Raw genomic sequence first — 14,756 nt, 5'->3', positions numbered from 1 at the left:
TGAGAAATAAAACCTGACCTCCCCCCCCACCCCTCCCTTCTTAGCAGACTTCACTCTAGTCATGATTTCACTCCCTTCCGCCCATAGTGGCATGGGGAGGTGCAGGGACTGAGGGTTTCTGTTAGCTCTTCATGAGTTGTTTTCCTTCTTAGCTGGGGGGGTGGGGGTGCATTCCTCACACCCTTCCCCTGCTGCACTGTGGGGTCCCACCCACAGCAGACAGTCCTTCATGAACTTCTCCAACACGAGTCCTTTCCCACAGGACTTCAGCTCTTCCCCAGCTGCCCCAGTGTGGGTCACTGCTACGGGTGCAGTCATCAATCACAGAATGTCTTTCAGGCCGAGACTGCGCCAGCCTGGTCCTCCATGGGGTCACAAGTCCCCCCATTAAGCTTCCTTTGGCATTGGTCAGTCTCTCCATGGCCTGTAGGTCTTGCTAGGAGCTTGTTCCAGTGTGGGTCACAGCATCTGTCACATGTCTCTCCCTGCTCCAGTGTGGGGCCTCTCCACAGGCTGCAGGTGGGGTCTCTGCTCCCCCTCACGTTCCATGGGCTGCGGGGGGACACCGGCTCCACCATGGTCTTCTCCACAGGCTGCAAGGGAATCTCTCTCTTAGGTGTCTGGAGTGCCTCCTCCTCCCACTTCCTCATTGACCTTGATGTCTGCACAGTTTCTTACATCTTCTCATTCCCTTCTCGGGGGGCAAAAAGCAGATGCTTGTGGTTTTCTTCTTTTTCTCCTCGCTGTGATACCCAGAGGCACTGTGACCATGGCTGATGGGCTCGGCCTTGGTCAGCAAAGACTTCAGCCTTGAGCTGGCTGATGTTTGGTCTGTGGGGCCTGCAGAGAGCTTCTGGCTGCTTCTTGCAGAAGCAACCCCTCCAGCCCCTGTCCTTCACCAGGACCTTGCCACACAAACACACAACAGATGTCAAAACTGTATTTCAGTGCTCTGACTCAGAAAAGCTTCAGCATCAAGTCATACCTTTCCATGGGATTATTTATATAGGTTCTGAGTAGATTTTGGTTTTAATATAATACCTGTTGCCTGATTTATGTTCTGTACAAATTAAGCCAAAACCAAACTCAGGTCTGTACTATTTCAGACAAAGATCTGTTTGTCCCAGTGCCCTGTTCCAATGAAAGCAGCAATAGCTGATACCACAGGGCAAACATAACCATTTTTCCTGTGTAATCTATTGCTGTCAGAGACTTGCTACTCATGGACTTGTGAGGTAGAAGTGATGGTGTTATTTTAGACAATCCTGCAGGGTTTTTTTTCTTTTTTTATCATTTTCTTTGAATGCATGTGAATTTTTAGTATTCACAGCTGGACTCTTGGTTAAGCCACCACTTGACCACACCTGGTTAAATTGGTGGCTATTCACAAGGAAGATAATTGTTTAAAAAAGTGTTTAACTACACTGCCTTTGTCTCCACATTGCATGTTTCTATTACGTCATTTTTTTGACAGGTAAAATCTTTCAAGATAATAGCAGGAGCCTGAAAACTGCCCTAATTCCATGCTTTGTGCTTTGGTTGTAGGCACTGCCTATGCAAGCTACTACAATATCAATAGCTGCTTATATTCTGTTCACTAGGAGCTTGGAGACATCACTGTTAAAACACCATGGCTTAATACAGTATCGTGTATCTGCTGAGCAACGGTGTATATGTGTCTTTAGCTTGTGATAGCAGTGAAATAGTTAGATTTGAACTCTGCGTAAACTGCTCGCCTTCCAGCTAAGTCTGAACTACCTTGTTTTCACTGGGGGTGTAAGAATAGTTGTGTTCATGTTACTGACTGTGGTGGCTCTGCTGTGTGCACAGTTATGGGGATCTGATCTGGGAAACTCTTAGCAATGCAGGAGTAGAAGTACACTGTCTAGTTCCTTTGATACCACAAATAATCATGTTCCTATACCTTTGTTGATCTTGAAATCAAGTGAGAGCACCCATTCACATGACTTTATCAGGTGCTTTGCATATTTCAACTCTAAGATCAATGAAGGTAGATTGAACTGTTATCTATATATTACTATTTTCATTTTACAGCTAGCGAAAGTGCAAGAGAGAGGAGTAAAACACTTTATATTATACTACACAGGAAATTTTGGGATGGTCAGATGTCTGCCCTGCTCATTAATTGCAACTATGGAGCTGTACTTGAGGCAGGGGACAGCACCAGTGTTGACAGGTCTGCAGGGGCAGTTTTGTCTCGTTAAATGCAGAAGATCATTAGTATTTGGGTTTTTTTCCATGTGTTGTCTTATTTGCCTTCTCTGTACATCCCTCTGAAATTTATATTTGTTTCTCAGGAGCAACTGTTTCTTTGTCAGCTCTTGTAACTTTATATTTCTACAGGGTTTTTTTTTGTTTGACCCTTTATTAAACCTACCAAGTCAGTCTGTCTCATGTTAGGAGTCCTTGGCATTTTAAATGCTTATTTTGTCTTTATTCTTTATTGTTTCCTTGCCACTGTTGTCTGTAAATGTGAGGTCTCAGAATAATTCAGATACTTGAGAGATAGTTTTCCCTTCTGAGCAGATAACACTGAACTCTCACTTCCTTCCCACTTTGAGCTACTTTTGAACACTGGTGGGTTCTCACTGTGTCCCAGTAGAGACATTTAGGAACAAGATGGAGGTTGACAACCAGCAGGTAATGCCTTCTGAAGATCCTCTCCAAGTGTTTGCTTCCCTATAAATAGTTTACCCAATGCAATTTCACAACCTTGACTTGGATACCAAGACTGACATCAGGAAACCTGAAGTAACAGTGGGATTTATTTCAACAATTCAAGGTTATGTGCCTAGTCTAAGCTAAACATGCACGTTCATGCTATCTTCAGCTCCTTGACGGTGAAAATCTTGGGTGAGATGAGTCTCTGGCTGTGTGTATCCCCAGTCACCAATTAGAGAGATTTAGGTGACTAACTCAGAGTAGAATTCTAACCTTTAGACAAAGTAAATTTTGGTCAGTGATGTTTTTGGGTTTTTTTAAACCTATAAAATCCCAGAAAGGATTTTATAGAACTAGTTCTGTATGTCTCTATGTTCGCATTTAGTCCCTTTCTTTAGTTATAACTAAGTCCAATTGTATAAAATACTTTTGAGATACCTTGCAAAAAAACTGACCTAGAAGTACAATGTAATTACCCTTTATTCTGGAACATAATTAAATATTTAATGAAATTCTTATTTGGTCTGGAATTGTGATATTGGGCAATAGAAAATAACATGCATGAGCAAATGAAATTAAAACAAAGAAGAAAACATTTGAGCAAAGAGCTCATTTGAACTGATATTTTTTGTCATCTTCCTTGGAGGTGACTTGATTTAATGGGATCAAAATGGCTAATGGGATTCTTTCATTTTTGTTGCTCTTTTCATATTTTACAAATATTTTTTATCAATAGTGAGAGCACTTTACCTCTTTCTTACTGATGTTCTGGGACACCACTGTTTCCATGGGCCTCATTTTGGTAGTTTGAGAGACTACCAAGTCTCATATCTGAGAGACTTTTCAGTCTTCTTTAATTGTTTTGGTCCTTTTGGTTTGTTGTTTTGGGTTTGCTTGTGGTTTTTTTGAAGGCCAGTAAAGAAAATCATAGGCTTAAAATGCCCACCTTCTTAATGGGAAGAAGCAGCAAATCAGGGAAACAGAGTAGCTGGCAATTCACATTTTCATTTTAATGCAAACTCTTTTTCTTGCAGGCATTATACTGTTAGTAACTGGGAGTTGTTTCTACTGTGGGAATGCTGCCACCCAATTGTACTGTTAGCCCTGAAAGATTGTGTGTTGACAACCTAATTGATTTATTCTCTCTACAGCCAGAACTCCCCTTCATTATCTCTTAATTATGGCATTTGAAGAGATACTTTTATTTAATCACTTTGACTTATGTCGATGTTGTTCTGGCTTGTATCAGGAATAGTGTGGCCACGAGGACTAGGGAAGAGATCATTCCCCTGTTCTGGGCACTGGTGAGGCCCCACCTCAAGCACTATGTTCGCTTTTGGGCCCCTCATTACAAGAAAGACGTTGAGGTGCTGGAGCATGTCCAGAGAAAGGCAGTGATGCTACCGAAGGGTCTGAAACACAAGTTTTATGAGGAGTGGCTGAGGGAGCTGGGACTGTTTAGCCTGGAGAAAAGGAGGCAGAGGGGAGACCTGATCACTCTCCACAACTGCGTGAGAGGAGGTTGTAGTGAGGTGGAGTCTAGTTTCTTCCCACAAGTAACAAGCTTCAAGGTGTGCCAGGGGAGGTTTAGATTGGGTGTCAGGAGTGTTCTTCACTGAGAGTATTGTCAATCACTGGAACAGGCTGCCTGGGGAAGTGGTGGAGTCCCTGAAGGGATTTAAAATGTGTAGATGTGGTGCTTATGTTTAGTGTGAACTTGGCAGTACTGGGTTAATGGTTGGACCTGATGATTTTAAAGATCTCTTCCAACCCCAATGTTTCTATGATTCTATGGTCTGTCTTGAAGCCTGTCCTGGGTCTGGCTAGGATAGAGTTAATTTTTTTTCTAGTTGCTGGTGCAGGGCTGTAGCTCAGATTTAGGATGAGAGCACTGTTGATAACACCCTGATGGTTTACTGTTGCCAAGCAGTCAGGGGCTTTTCAGCTTTCCATGCTGCTCTGCTAACCAGATGGCAGGGAGCACCCAGGAAGCTGGGAGGGGACATAGCCAGGATAGGTGACCCAAACTGGCCAAAGGGGGTATTCCATACCATGATGTCATGCCTAGCATAAAGGGGGGCTGATGGAGGAGGAGCACATAGTTTGGGGACAGTGTGGCTTTGGGATGGCTCAGAGCTGTATGGCCTGAGCTGTGCAGTTTGGTGAGAAAGAGTTATGTATCCCCAGTTTGTATATGTGGCTATGAAGTCCTGGTAGTGATATTTCTGCCTCCCTGTGCTGTCCCAGTAAACTGTCCTTATCCCAATCCAAAAGGTTTGTCTCTATCTTCCCATGGGGTTTTTTTGTTGTGTTTCCTCCTGCCACCCCCCACGCCCCTCCCCCCCCCACTGCTGGCTGGGGCTAAACCATGACAAAACCTCACTGAGTCTTGATGTTGAACTTCTTCCTTGCTAGCTAAATTAATATGAACCTTTTTAAGCTTGTGTTTTGCTCCCTTACATCATGGATCCCAAGGAATTTCTGACTTCTGTAACTGAGAAGAAAAGAGCAGTGGGTAGTGGCCATCAAAGGATGGGAGAGGGAGATTTATTTCTGGGTGAGAAAGACCCAGGGTCTATGAGCAGCACACATCAGGAACAGGCAAGCAAACGTTCCTCCTGTAGGACTGGGAGCATGGCAGATGATGAGAAGGCTGGTGGGGCTTCTGAATCAGGCTGGATGGAGGACATTAGGTAGGAAAGCTCTGAGCTGAGGCAGTACATGGCATGTCTTCATATGCAGGATGGTAAAGCAGAAGACAGTACTAATGACTAAACTGTCTTTAGGATATTGGTAACCTCCCAGTATGAGGACAGTTCTGAGAGGCTGCGTATTTATTTATTTTTTTAAGTAATTTTAATTCAAATAGCATACCTTGGCCTCTGTGAATACTTGTGTGACCTATACCCTGCTGTGCAGAGAAAATGGGGTGGGGCCGGTGATCTCAATGTGTAATTCAGAGATTAGTGAGTAAGTAATTAATACAGATGTAGTAAATCTCCCCTGAGAAAAATACAGGTAAAGCTCAGCATCAGTTGCTTTCCTTATCTGGACCAACTTGGTCAGAGGAGGTCGTGCGTTGTTCTGTGAGGACGGATGTAAAGATTTTGCACAGAGGAGCAACATGTGAGTTAGTACAAGAAGTGTCTGTCCCCGGGGAGCAGGAAGTACTGGGGCTGACAGAGCACAGGAGTTGGTATGCACTTTCTCTCCCCACCATGAGAAGTTGCCTGAGGCGTCTGGCAAGGGACCTCCTGCCGATGTAAGACAAGCCTCTTCTTCTCAGGTTGCCAAAGCTTAAGACAGGGGTCAGAAGATGGGTGCAAAACCTCCAATGAGGAACACAAATGAATTATTCATGCAAGAAGCTGAAAATGCTGCCCTATTCCTTCCTTTCATACAGTGCTCAGTCCTGCAACCTCTGTTTTGGTGTGTATTTGTAATGTAAATTGTCTTCTGCATTAAAGGCAAGGACATCACCAAACTGTGTGGTAGCTTTGGCAGTTTGCTGGTGGTGATTTCAGGGTTCTGCACCACAATGGCTAAGGTTTGAAGATAAAAATTAACAGAACAACAATAATTATAATAATTTCTTTTTAGGTATTATTTGCGTTGTGAGACGCCTTCTGAAAATCAGGCTTTATGCCACTCCAGTAACACACGTTGCAGCAATGTGAGCTCGCTGGGGAGAGTGCACTGTAACTTATTATCCGTACCAGGAAGCCCTTTCCCTGCAGTGTCAGGGGGTTCTCTGTGTTGCCCTGGCAAGTAGTAAGAGAAAGTTGCACCCCAAAGGTGCGGAACGGCAGAGCCAGGCTCTTACCCATGGAAGCCCTAGTTTGTTAAAAGTGAAATCCTTTACATTTTCTCTTTCTGGTTTAGGACAGAGATAAATGATTAAAGGACATTCTCTCTCTTGCTCAGACAGAAGCGAATTTTGGATGCTACAATTTACTTTCCTATGAGTGCTCTTTCTTGCAGACGCTGCTGTTCCTTCCTGTAATTACACTGACTTTGTTTGCCAGATGTGCAGTGACAACATTATACTGCTTTAGTCTGTTTTCCAGTTGCTTTATTTGTTCCTAGGACAACTTCTTTCTTGCCTTTTCTTTCAGAGAGGAAATAGACAAAGGGAAAAAAAAATCCCTTACAAATGTTTTAAAGTGCAAAAACTCGGACAATGGGTTTTGCCCCTCTCTCTCTAACTGAAACAATGAAAGTCCTGCACTTTAATCTTCTTAGCCCCGGGGGGTCTTCTAATTATTGCAGCTGTTGCACAGGCTTATACACACTGACGTCCTCCTTCCCATTCATCCTGGAGGCTCTTTTATGTCCATTAGCTCCTCACTAGAAATGGAAGAGCCTTCAGCTCTAAGAATGAGTGAAGTTTACCTTTTGGATCAGGGTGAGGAGAACAAAGCATTCTCTAAGTTCCTTTCCAGGATTTACAGATGACCAGAATCTTTTCTCAGCACTGCAAAAGCTACTTTAAATTGGCAGTGGTATTAACTCTTTAGTCTTGGTTTATTCAGGTATGAGGTGGATCCCAGACATAGGCCAGCTAGGAAGGACAGTGGTTGCTTCTAATATGGAAAACATGATAGGTGAGATAGCTGATGTGGCGAAAGTACCCATATATTTTAATTGTAGGAAACTGGGGAAAAAAAAATCCCAACAACCAAAGTTCAGACAAATATGCTGCTGTCTCATGCTAAATTAATGAACCTTGTTGTGGATATACTGACAAGCAATGCTCTTGTTGAAGTCATGTAGCATCAGTTAAGCATTCTTGTGGGGGGAAAAAACCCACCCAAAACCAAACCAAAAAAGGCAATTAATCTAAAATAAATTTTAATTAAGATGAAAATCACTAATCAATTAGCAAATTGCTTGATGTACTTAGGAATGTGTGGTTTGACCCTGAGTTGCAGAGTCAGTGTCAAATATTCTACACTACAGAAACACTGATGGGTACCAAACCAGAAATGTTTAAAATATTTGTATATCATCAGCACTAATGTGCGGTAAAGCCAGATGCCCAGCTTGTGAATGTTATTATAGGTTCATACCTATGATTCAGGGTAAGTGTTTTATCTGATTCTGTTGTAAGCTCTGTAAAACTTGCCCATTTCTTATTTTTAGTTCCAGAATATCAAGCAGGTCACCTAAACTCATGTTTTCATTTACTGGTGCACCACTCAATATAGTGATGCTCATTCATCCCAGCAGGTAACTTGCTCATAGTGAAAATCAGTGATGCTGAATTCTAACTATGTTAACATAAATATTCTAATGCATACCACAGCTTTAAAAAAGAAAAAAAAAAAAAGAAAAAAAGGGGCAAATAATATTTTTGGGGTTTTTTTAAGCTTTAAATTCCAAACATGATTAGTTGCTGTTGCCCAGCTCTTTATGTTGTGAAGCAGTGATCTGTGTTGGACATGTGGTAAAGGACAGTGATGTTTAGGGTACGCAAGGCCAAAATACGTACACCTGTATACACATATATACATATGTGTATAAATTAAGACAGTATAAATGGTCTGTAAACTTGCCCTAACCAGGCAAAGGATGCTCTATAGCAGAGAAAGCGCAGGGATACAGGAGCTAGTAAAACCCTCCCTCTGACATTCCCTTTTGATCTCTGCTGGTACAGATAGTTCACATACATAAGAAAACGTGCTCAAAGCTGTGCTTCAGATGGTCTTTGCTAGCTCCTGATGTCTGGCCAGAAACTGTTTGGAAGGGTATTTTGGGGCCTGGGTCAAATACTGCAGTGAGCTATTCCAGCAGTTCAGCGGTTTAACAGTTTTGATGATGGGAGTGGCAGGTGCTTGGAATATTTAATTTAGGAATGTAAATGTAACCATGATTTGTTAGGGTGTATTCTTCACTTGTCACTGTTGCCAAAGAGCACTTGGGTTCATATCTTGGGTTTAATATCTTCATTGACAACCTCGATGAGGGAATAGCATCCACCCTCAGCAAGTACGCTGATGATGCAAAGCTGGGAGGGGTGGCTGACACGCAGGAACACTGCGCTGCCATCCAGAGAGACCTGGACAGGCTGGAGAGCTGGGCAGGGAGAAACCGGATGAAGTTCAACAAAAGTAAGTGTAAAGTCTTGCACCTGGGAAGGAACAACCATTTGTATCAGTCCAGGCTGGGGGATGACCTGCTGGATAAGAGCTCAGTGGAGAAGGACCTGGGGGTCCTGGTAGATGACAGGTTGGCCATGAGCCAGCAGTGTGCCCTGGTGGCTAAGAGAGCCAATGGGATCCTGGGGTGCATCCGGAGGAGTATAGCCAGCAGGTCAAAGGAGGTGATCCTCCCCCCCTACTCTGCCCTGGTCAGGCCCCACCTGGAGTATTGTGTCCAGTTCTGGGCTCCTTGGTTTAAAAAGGACAGGGATCTCCTGGAGAGAGTCCAAAGAAGGGCCACGAAGATGATTAAGGGCCTGGAACATCTCCCCTGTGAGGATAGGCTGAGTAAGCTGGGACTCTTCAGCCTTGAGAAGAGAAGACTAAGGGGGGACCTAATTAAAATTTATAGTTATCTGAAGCAGGGGATGCAGGGGGAATCAGCCATCCCCTTTTCAGTGGTTTGTGGGGATAGGACAAGGGGCAATTGGCTGCAAGTTGGAGCATAGGAAGTTCCGCACCAACATGCAGAAGAACTTTTTCCCAGTGAGGGTGACAGAGCCCTGGGACAGGCTGCCCAGGGAGGTGGTGGAGTCTCCATCTCTGGAGATATTCAAGACCTGTCTGGACGCCTATCTGAGTGATATGTCCTAGGGAGCTGTTTTTTCAGGGGGGTTGGACCCGATGATCTCTTGAGGTCCCTTCCAACCCCTACAATTCTATGATTCTATGATATGAAGCTGGAGTTATGCTGTTGTTGGAAGAAGCACTGCTTGTGATGGGTTCTGTCAGTGGTACTGAAAAGGCATGCATGCTAATTGTCTTTAAGCTTCCAGTTAATGGCTGCAACTGGAGTTGCTGTCCCCATGGAAGATGATGGGGAGTGGCTCTAGTCCCCATCATCTTTCATGGGCTGTGGGGAATGACCTGCTCAGCTATGGTCTTCCCCACAGGCTGCAGGGGAACCTCTCCTCCAGCACATGAGGCACCTCCTCCCACACTTCTTCACTGACCTCAATGCCTGCACAGTTTCTTACATCTTCTCACTCCCTTCTCTGCAGGCAAAAAGTGTCTGGTTTTGTTTTTTTTTTCCTCTTAAATATGTTATCACAGAGGTGTTATGACCATAGCTGATGGCCTCGGCCTTGATCATCAGCAGGTCCAGCCTTCAGCCCAGGTAGTGTTTACTCTCTTGGGCCTGGGGGAAGCGCCAGATGCTTCCTGCAGAAGCTACCCCTGCAGCCCCCTGTCCCCACTACCAAAACCTTGCTACACAAAGCCACAACACCATATTTCTATTTACTCATAAATTAGGAGACTTCTTCCGTCTTTCAACAATGCTCTAATAACAAAGGCTTGTTGTTAAATTCTTTATTGCTACAATGCCACCATATTCCCAAACTGTATTACAGTATGTTGTTTCCTCATCATGGACTACTCAAATAAAATAATCAGAGAAGGAAAATGTTTTATAGTTTGTTTTTCTTTCTTTGTAGTCATTAGTCATTCTGTGTAATGGATGTTTTATGGTGTTGCAATGCTTCTGAAGATTTTAAAGTGCTGTAAGTGTGGTTGAATGTCATTTTTCAGACATTGTCAGAGGACATCCTTTTCGTGCTAAGCTGTAAGAGACATTGGCAGTAGGAGAGAAGTAATTTTGCAAAGCAAAACATCTGTTTTCTGCCACTTCATAGTTGGTGCCTTTTATGGTTTGTTTTAGGTGTGCATGTGTAGCTGTTGCCAAATTCAGTGGGAATTATGTGTATATAGAAAACAGAATGTGGCTTCTAGACAGATCCTGTCATAACCAAAACCATCTTAACTCTAGGCCTCCTTCTCCAAATGTCTGACGTGCTCAAATAACTTTTGAAATTGTCAAGATCCTATCCAGAAACAGAAAGGCCCCAGATGAAAGCAAGCTTTGTTTTGTCTGTATCATTTGTAGTGTGTGCAGGGAAACATGGTTGTGAAATATTGACCAACAACTGTTGTTATATTTGTAGTTAGCATTGATGCATAAGGACAGGCATCAGGGTGATCACCAATGAACAAATCTGCATCAAAAGGGCAATTGTTTGGTGTGTCTGTCAGTCACATGTCTCACTGCAGCTAGCAGACTTCAAGCACTCCAGGAATCTTCTGTGTGCAGTTACTGTGTCTGGCTGCTTCAGAAAGTCTATTTTTAAGTCCACTTTTCCCAGGGACTAGATGTGCTTAGTGTTGTCTGGTCACACAGTTCAACTCACAAATGGATGTGTTATGTAGGCCAGTCAGCCAACAGGTCAGGTAGCCATGCTGGCGTGCTGCAGTGCAGCTGGAATTGTCTGGGTAACTGTGTGATGTTATTGACATATTTTATTAGCATTCATTCTCCCTTTTGATCATGATTTTCTGTAATGCAGCAGGGAAAGTAGATAAATGACTTTATTCCCTTTTTTTCCTGTGTGTACAGTGAATGTAATCACACCAGCTATTAACCATAAGGTGATATATAGTTACTGGTTGCAGCCACTAGAGGGGAGGGGGACATCGTTTACATGGTAGCACAGATTTTACCCTTTTATACTTTCATTGTACCCCGGTAAAATTTTACCTAGGTAAAGTTACAGTATGCTGATGGTCGCAAAAACGATGCAAAATGTGTCGCTAATGTAAGTTTTTTGCCTTTTCAGGTGTTGTATTTCACTATCGTGCAGCAACCAGCAGGTATACCCTGAATTTTACACAAGCTCAGCAGACTTGTCTGGACAACGGTGCTGTCATAGCAAGCCCAGAACAACTGAAAGCAGCCTATGAAGATGGATTTGAGCAATGTGATGCTGGCTGGTTGTCTGACCAGACTGTTAGGTGAGACATTCAAAAGGCTCCTTGACACAGTTTCCCAAAATTAATATGCTTGGCCTGCACAGACTTAAAATGCTGACTTACTATAATAATAACTATGAGTGTGCTGTATTTCAGGTATCCTATTAGACATCCAAGAGTCGGCTGCTTTGGAGATAAAATGGGGAAGAAAGGAGTCAGAACATATGGGCGCCGTTTTCCTAATGAAACTTATGACGTGTACTGCTATGTGGAACGCATGGAAGGTAAGCTAGATCTGTATTTACTCTGCCCTGCAAAATTTAAAAATGACTGGAGATTCTAATGTGGAAAGACAAAGAAATAAGGAATTCCATGTAAAATGCGTTTTGGCTGTTTTGAATCTGAAAAGAGTTTCTGAATGAAGTGAACCTATAGTTTGTGGTCTAGCAGGCCTTAATTAAAGACAAATGTGGACTGTACAAAGAGATGGTCAGGTTTAAAGCTGCTATAGTTAGTGCAGTAGATCTCATGAAAGTTGCTGTTGAAGCATCTTATTTTTTGAATGTTATAAAAGGATTTTCAAGGAAATGCATTTAATGTTTGGGAAACTATATATACAAAATAAATATAAAGATGGATATAGTATGTGTGCTAACTGTATTATAGTTTATAAGGCATATAATTAAGGGTTTTATGTGTCCATGGCATAAAATTAGACAGATATTTAATTGCAATCCAAGTTTAATATAATCTTTTTTTATAAAGGGTATCTCAGCATCAAAAAGAAATGAACAAGGAAAATCCTTCCAGTGAGGAATCTGGGTCTTTAGTAAAATTCTTTGCAATTCCATTGTCCAACTAACAGGCTTTGCAAAAGCTGCTAATTGAATGGCTCTATGGTTCTGCCACATGGTGACTGTGAACCACAGATCATACGGTGAACCCATGGGACATGTGATTCATGCTTAGGCTCTATGATTGGTCTTTGTTCAACAAAGAGTTTGATGGTAAAAAGAACAATATGGTAAACCTTTCTGCGATTGGGTAGTTCTAGCATGCACAAATCTCTCTATTACAGGTGTGATGTTGTAATAGTTTCTTACAATTCTCTCCTGGAATTGAATTTAACTATGTCCTTTCAGTGGGCCTATTGATACATTCCAGACACCAGATATCCTTACGCTTAGACATTACTGTGACTAGCTGAATACGTATACTTAAAATATAAATGCAGAAATAGCCTTTCCCGTCCTTTAGCCTATTTTTTTTGGCTTTGTGCTGGTTGTGCACATGGGAAGTTCATTCTGGTACAGAAATACTTTGCAATCAGGCCCAAGTACATTTTCCATTAACTGCAGTGGTCTGAGAGTGTCACACTGCTTCTTGACAGGTTTATATTCAACACTAGTTTCACTGTTCCTTTCTAAAAAAAAAAAATGCTTACAGTTCCTAATTAAATATCTCTTGGGCTGATCCTTGGCTGATACGCATTTAGAATGTGCTCTTCAAGGCAGCAGAACAATATAAATCAGCCATGGCTCTGAGCAAGCCTGCCTTTGTATGTGTGTATTTGTAACAAGCTATTGCAAACTTAAGGTGCTCAGTGCTTGTTTGTATTCTAACTTAAAGCAGAGGGAAATCAGATCATGCATTTCTCCTTCTGATGACTTATAGACACTTTAGTCACAGGAATCAGTAAATGTCTTTTTTTTCAGTTTTAGTAGCTGAGGATCTGCCCAAGACTATGCTCACCTGGGAGAGATATTAGATACAAGCAGTACAAGATTTGCAAAGACTCAAAAAAACCCATATAAGCTTGGGAACCCTGAAAATTAAGTGATGGAATTTTTTTAGTGCTCAGCATTGCCTTAATTTTATCTATGGTCCATCTAGATCTGTCAGTAAGCAGCTCATATGAACACCTAGAGTTCCTAACTGATCCTTTGTCAATCCTTGATGGGATTGAATTCTGAATTATTTCTGAATCAAGACTTTTGACTAGCCTGTGTCACTCCTGGGTAAAGAGCACTGCCTTGTTCCTTTCCCCTTTAAAAACAGAGAAGTGTAATTAATACGGAGAAGCTTATCCTGGATGCTTTTAAGTCAGCAATTTCTCAGAGTCAAGTATTCTCACCAAATGTTTACAAATGAAAATTTTCACAAGTTAAAACTGGAGCCTTGTTTGCTGAGGCTGATGTTCTGTGCTCGGAAGAACCTGGAACCAGGCCATGGTGCTCAGAGAGGTTGCAGTGACTGTGCAGACTCCTTTGGTGGAGATGCACGTGCATAAGTTTTCAATTTCTTATGAACACAAATCGATACTTCTTTGGTACAAAATTCCCTTTACCAGTAATGCCTTTCCTCTCTGGACAGCTATACATTTCTGTCCTCTTGCTGTGATGAGCTGTTTAAACATGTGCATGTGTTTGTGGCCCATCAGCTGGACTGTGGTAATGCGATCTGCTTGGGCATGGAATATTCAGCATTTAAGAAATATAAGCTAGTACAGAGTATTGGTGAGATTTGTACCATGAATTCAGGTACCAATAAAGATGTTTATTTTACCATCTTCCTTGAACAGTAGCTTTCTGTGGAGAATGAATTAAAGAAAATGCATGGTTTCAGCCTTTGTCTTAAAGGCCTGGACCAAGGGTTAAAAACCTACAAGGACAAGAACTGCAAGGGCTTGTAGGTCTAATGTGAAGACGACTATGGTTGACCACTTCACCACTATGATCCATTGAAATTCTCCAAGGGTTTTACAAAGCCTGTTGTTTGGTAACATAGACGTGGGCACAAGTTCAGAAGAACACTGCAGGAGGCAAAGATTCCTGTGAGTTCTGTTCCTGACCTTCCCAAAGGCAATATGTGTTTGACCTAGTCTTTAGGCAAATTATTCTCAGAATATGCATTTATGAAAGTATCTAGGGTTTTTTCTCCCAAATTAAGGAAAGAACACTCCATGTTTAGGCTGGTACATATTGTACACTTTTTGTGCACTGAAGAGGGTGCGAAACAAATGTATGTGATAAATGGTGGCTGCATGTTTTGTTATGTTAGTAGATGTTGGCATCTCTACTGGAATCACTTTACTGCAGTAGTAAGCTGAATCTGAGAAGAGAAGAGAAT

At 42.3% G+C, this 14,756-nt stretch overlaps 1 protein-coding gene across 1 annotated transcript in view; it reads left to right on the top strand.

The window, feature by feature from the left end:
• Positions 1 to 14,756, top strand: part of VCAN (versican) — a gene marked incomplete at both ends in the record, with an annotated part of 107,665 nt that overhangs the window by 12,181 nt on the left and 80,728 nt on the right. Inside the window, 2 exons of the mRNA XM_084278768.1 lie at positions 11,495 to 11,669; positions 11,784 to 11,911. Coding sequence (XP_084134894.1) covers positions 11,495 to 11,669; positions 11,784 to 11,911 — 303 coding nt within the window. The remainder of the gene's footprint in view (positions 1 to 11,494; positions 11,670 to 11,783; positions 11,912 to 14,756) is intronic.

This window comes from Gallinula chloropus (genome assembly GCF_964237585.1).
Source record: "Gallinula chloropus genome assembly, chromosome: Z".
Lineage (NCBI taxonomy): Eukaryota > Metazoa > Chordata > Aves > Gruiformes > Rallidae > Gallinula > Gallinula chloropus.
Note: the sequence above shows the minus strand (reverse complement) of the source record. Positions and strands in the feature narration are given on the sequence as shown.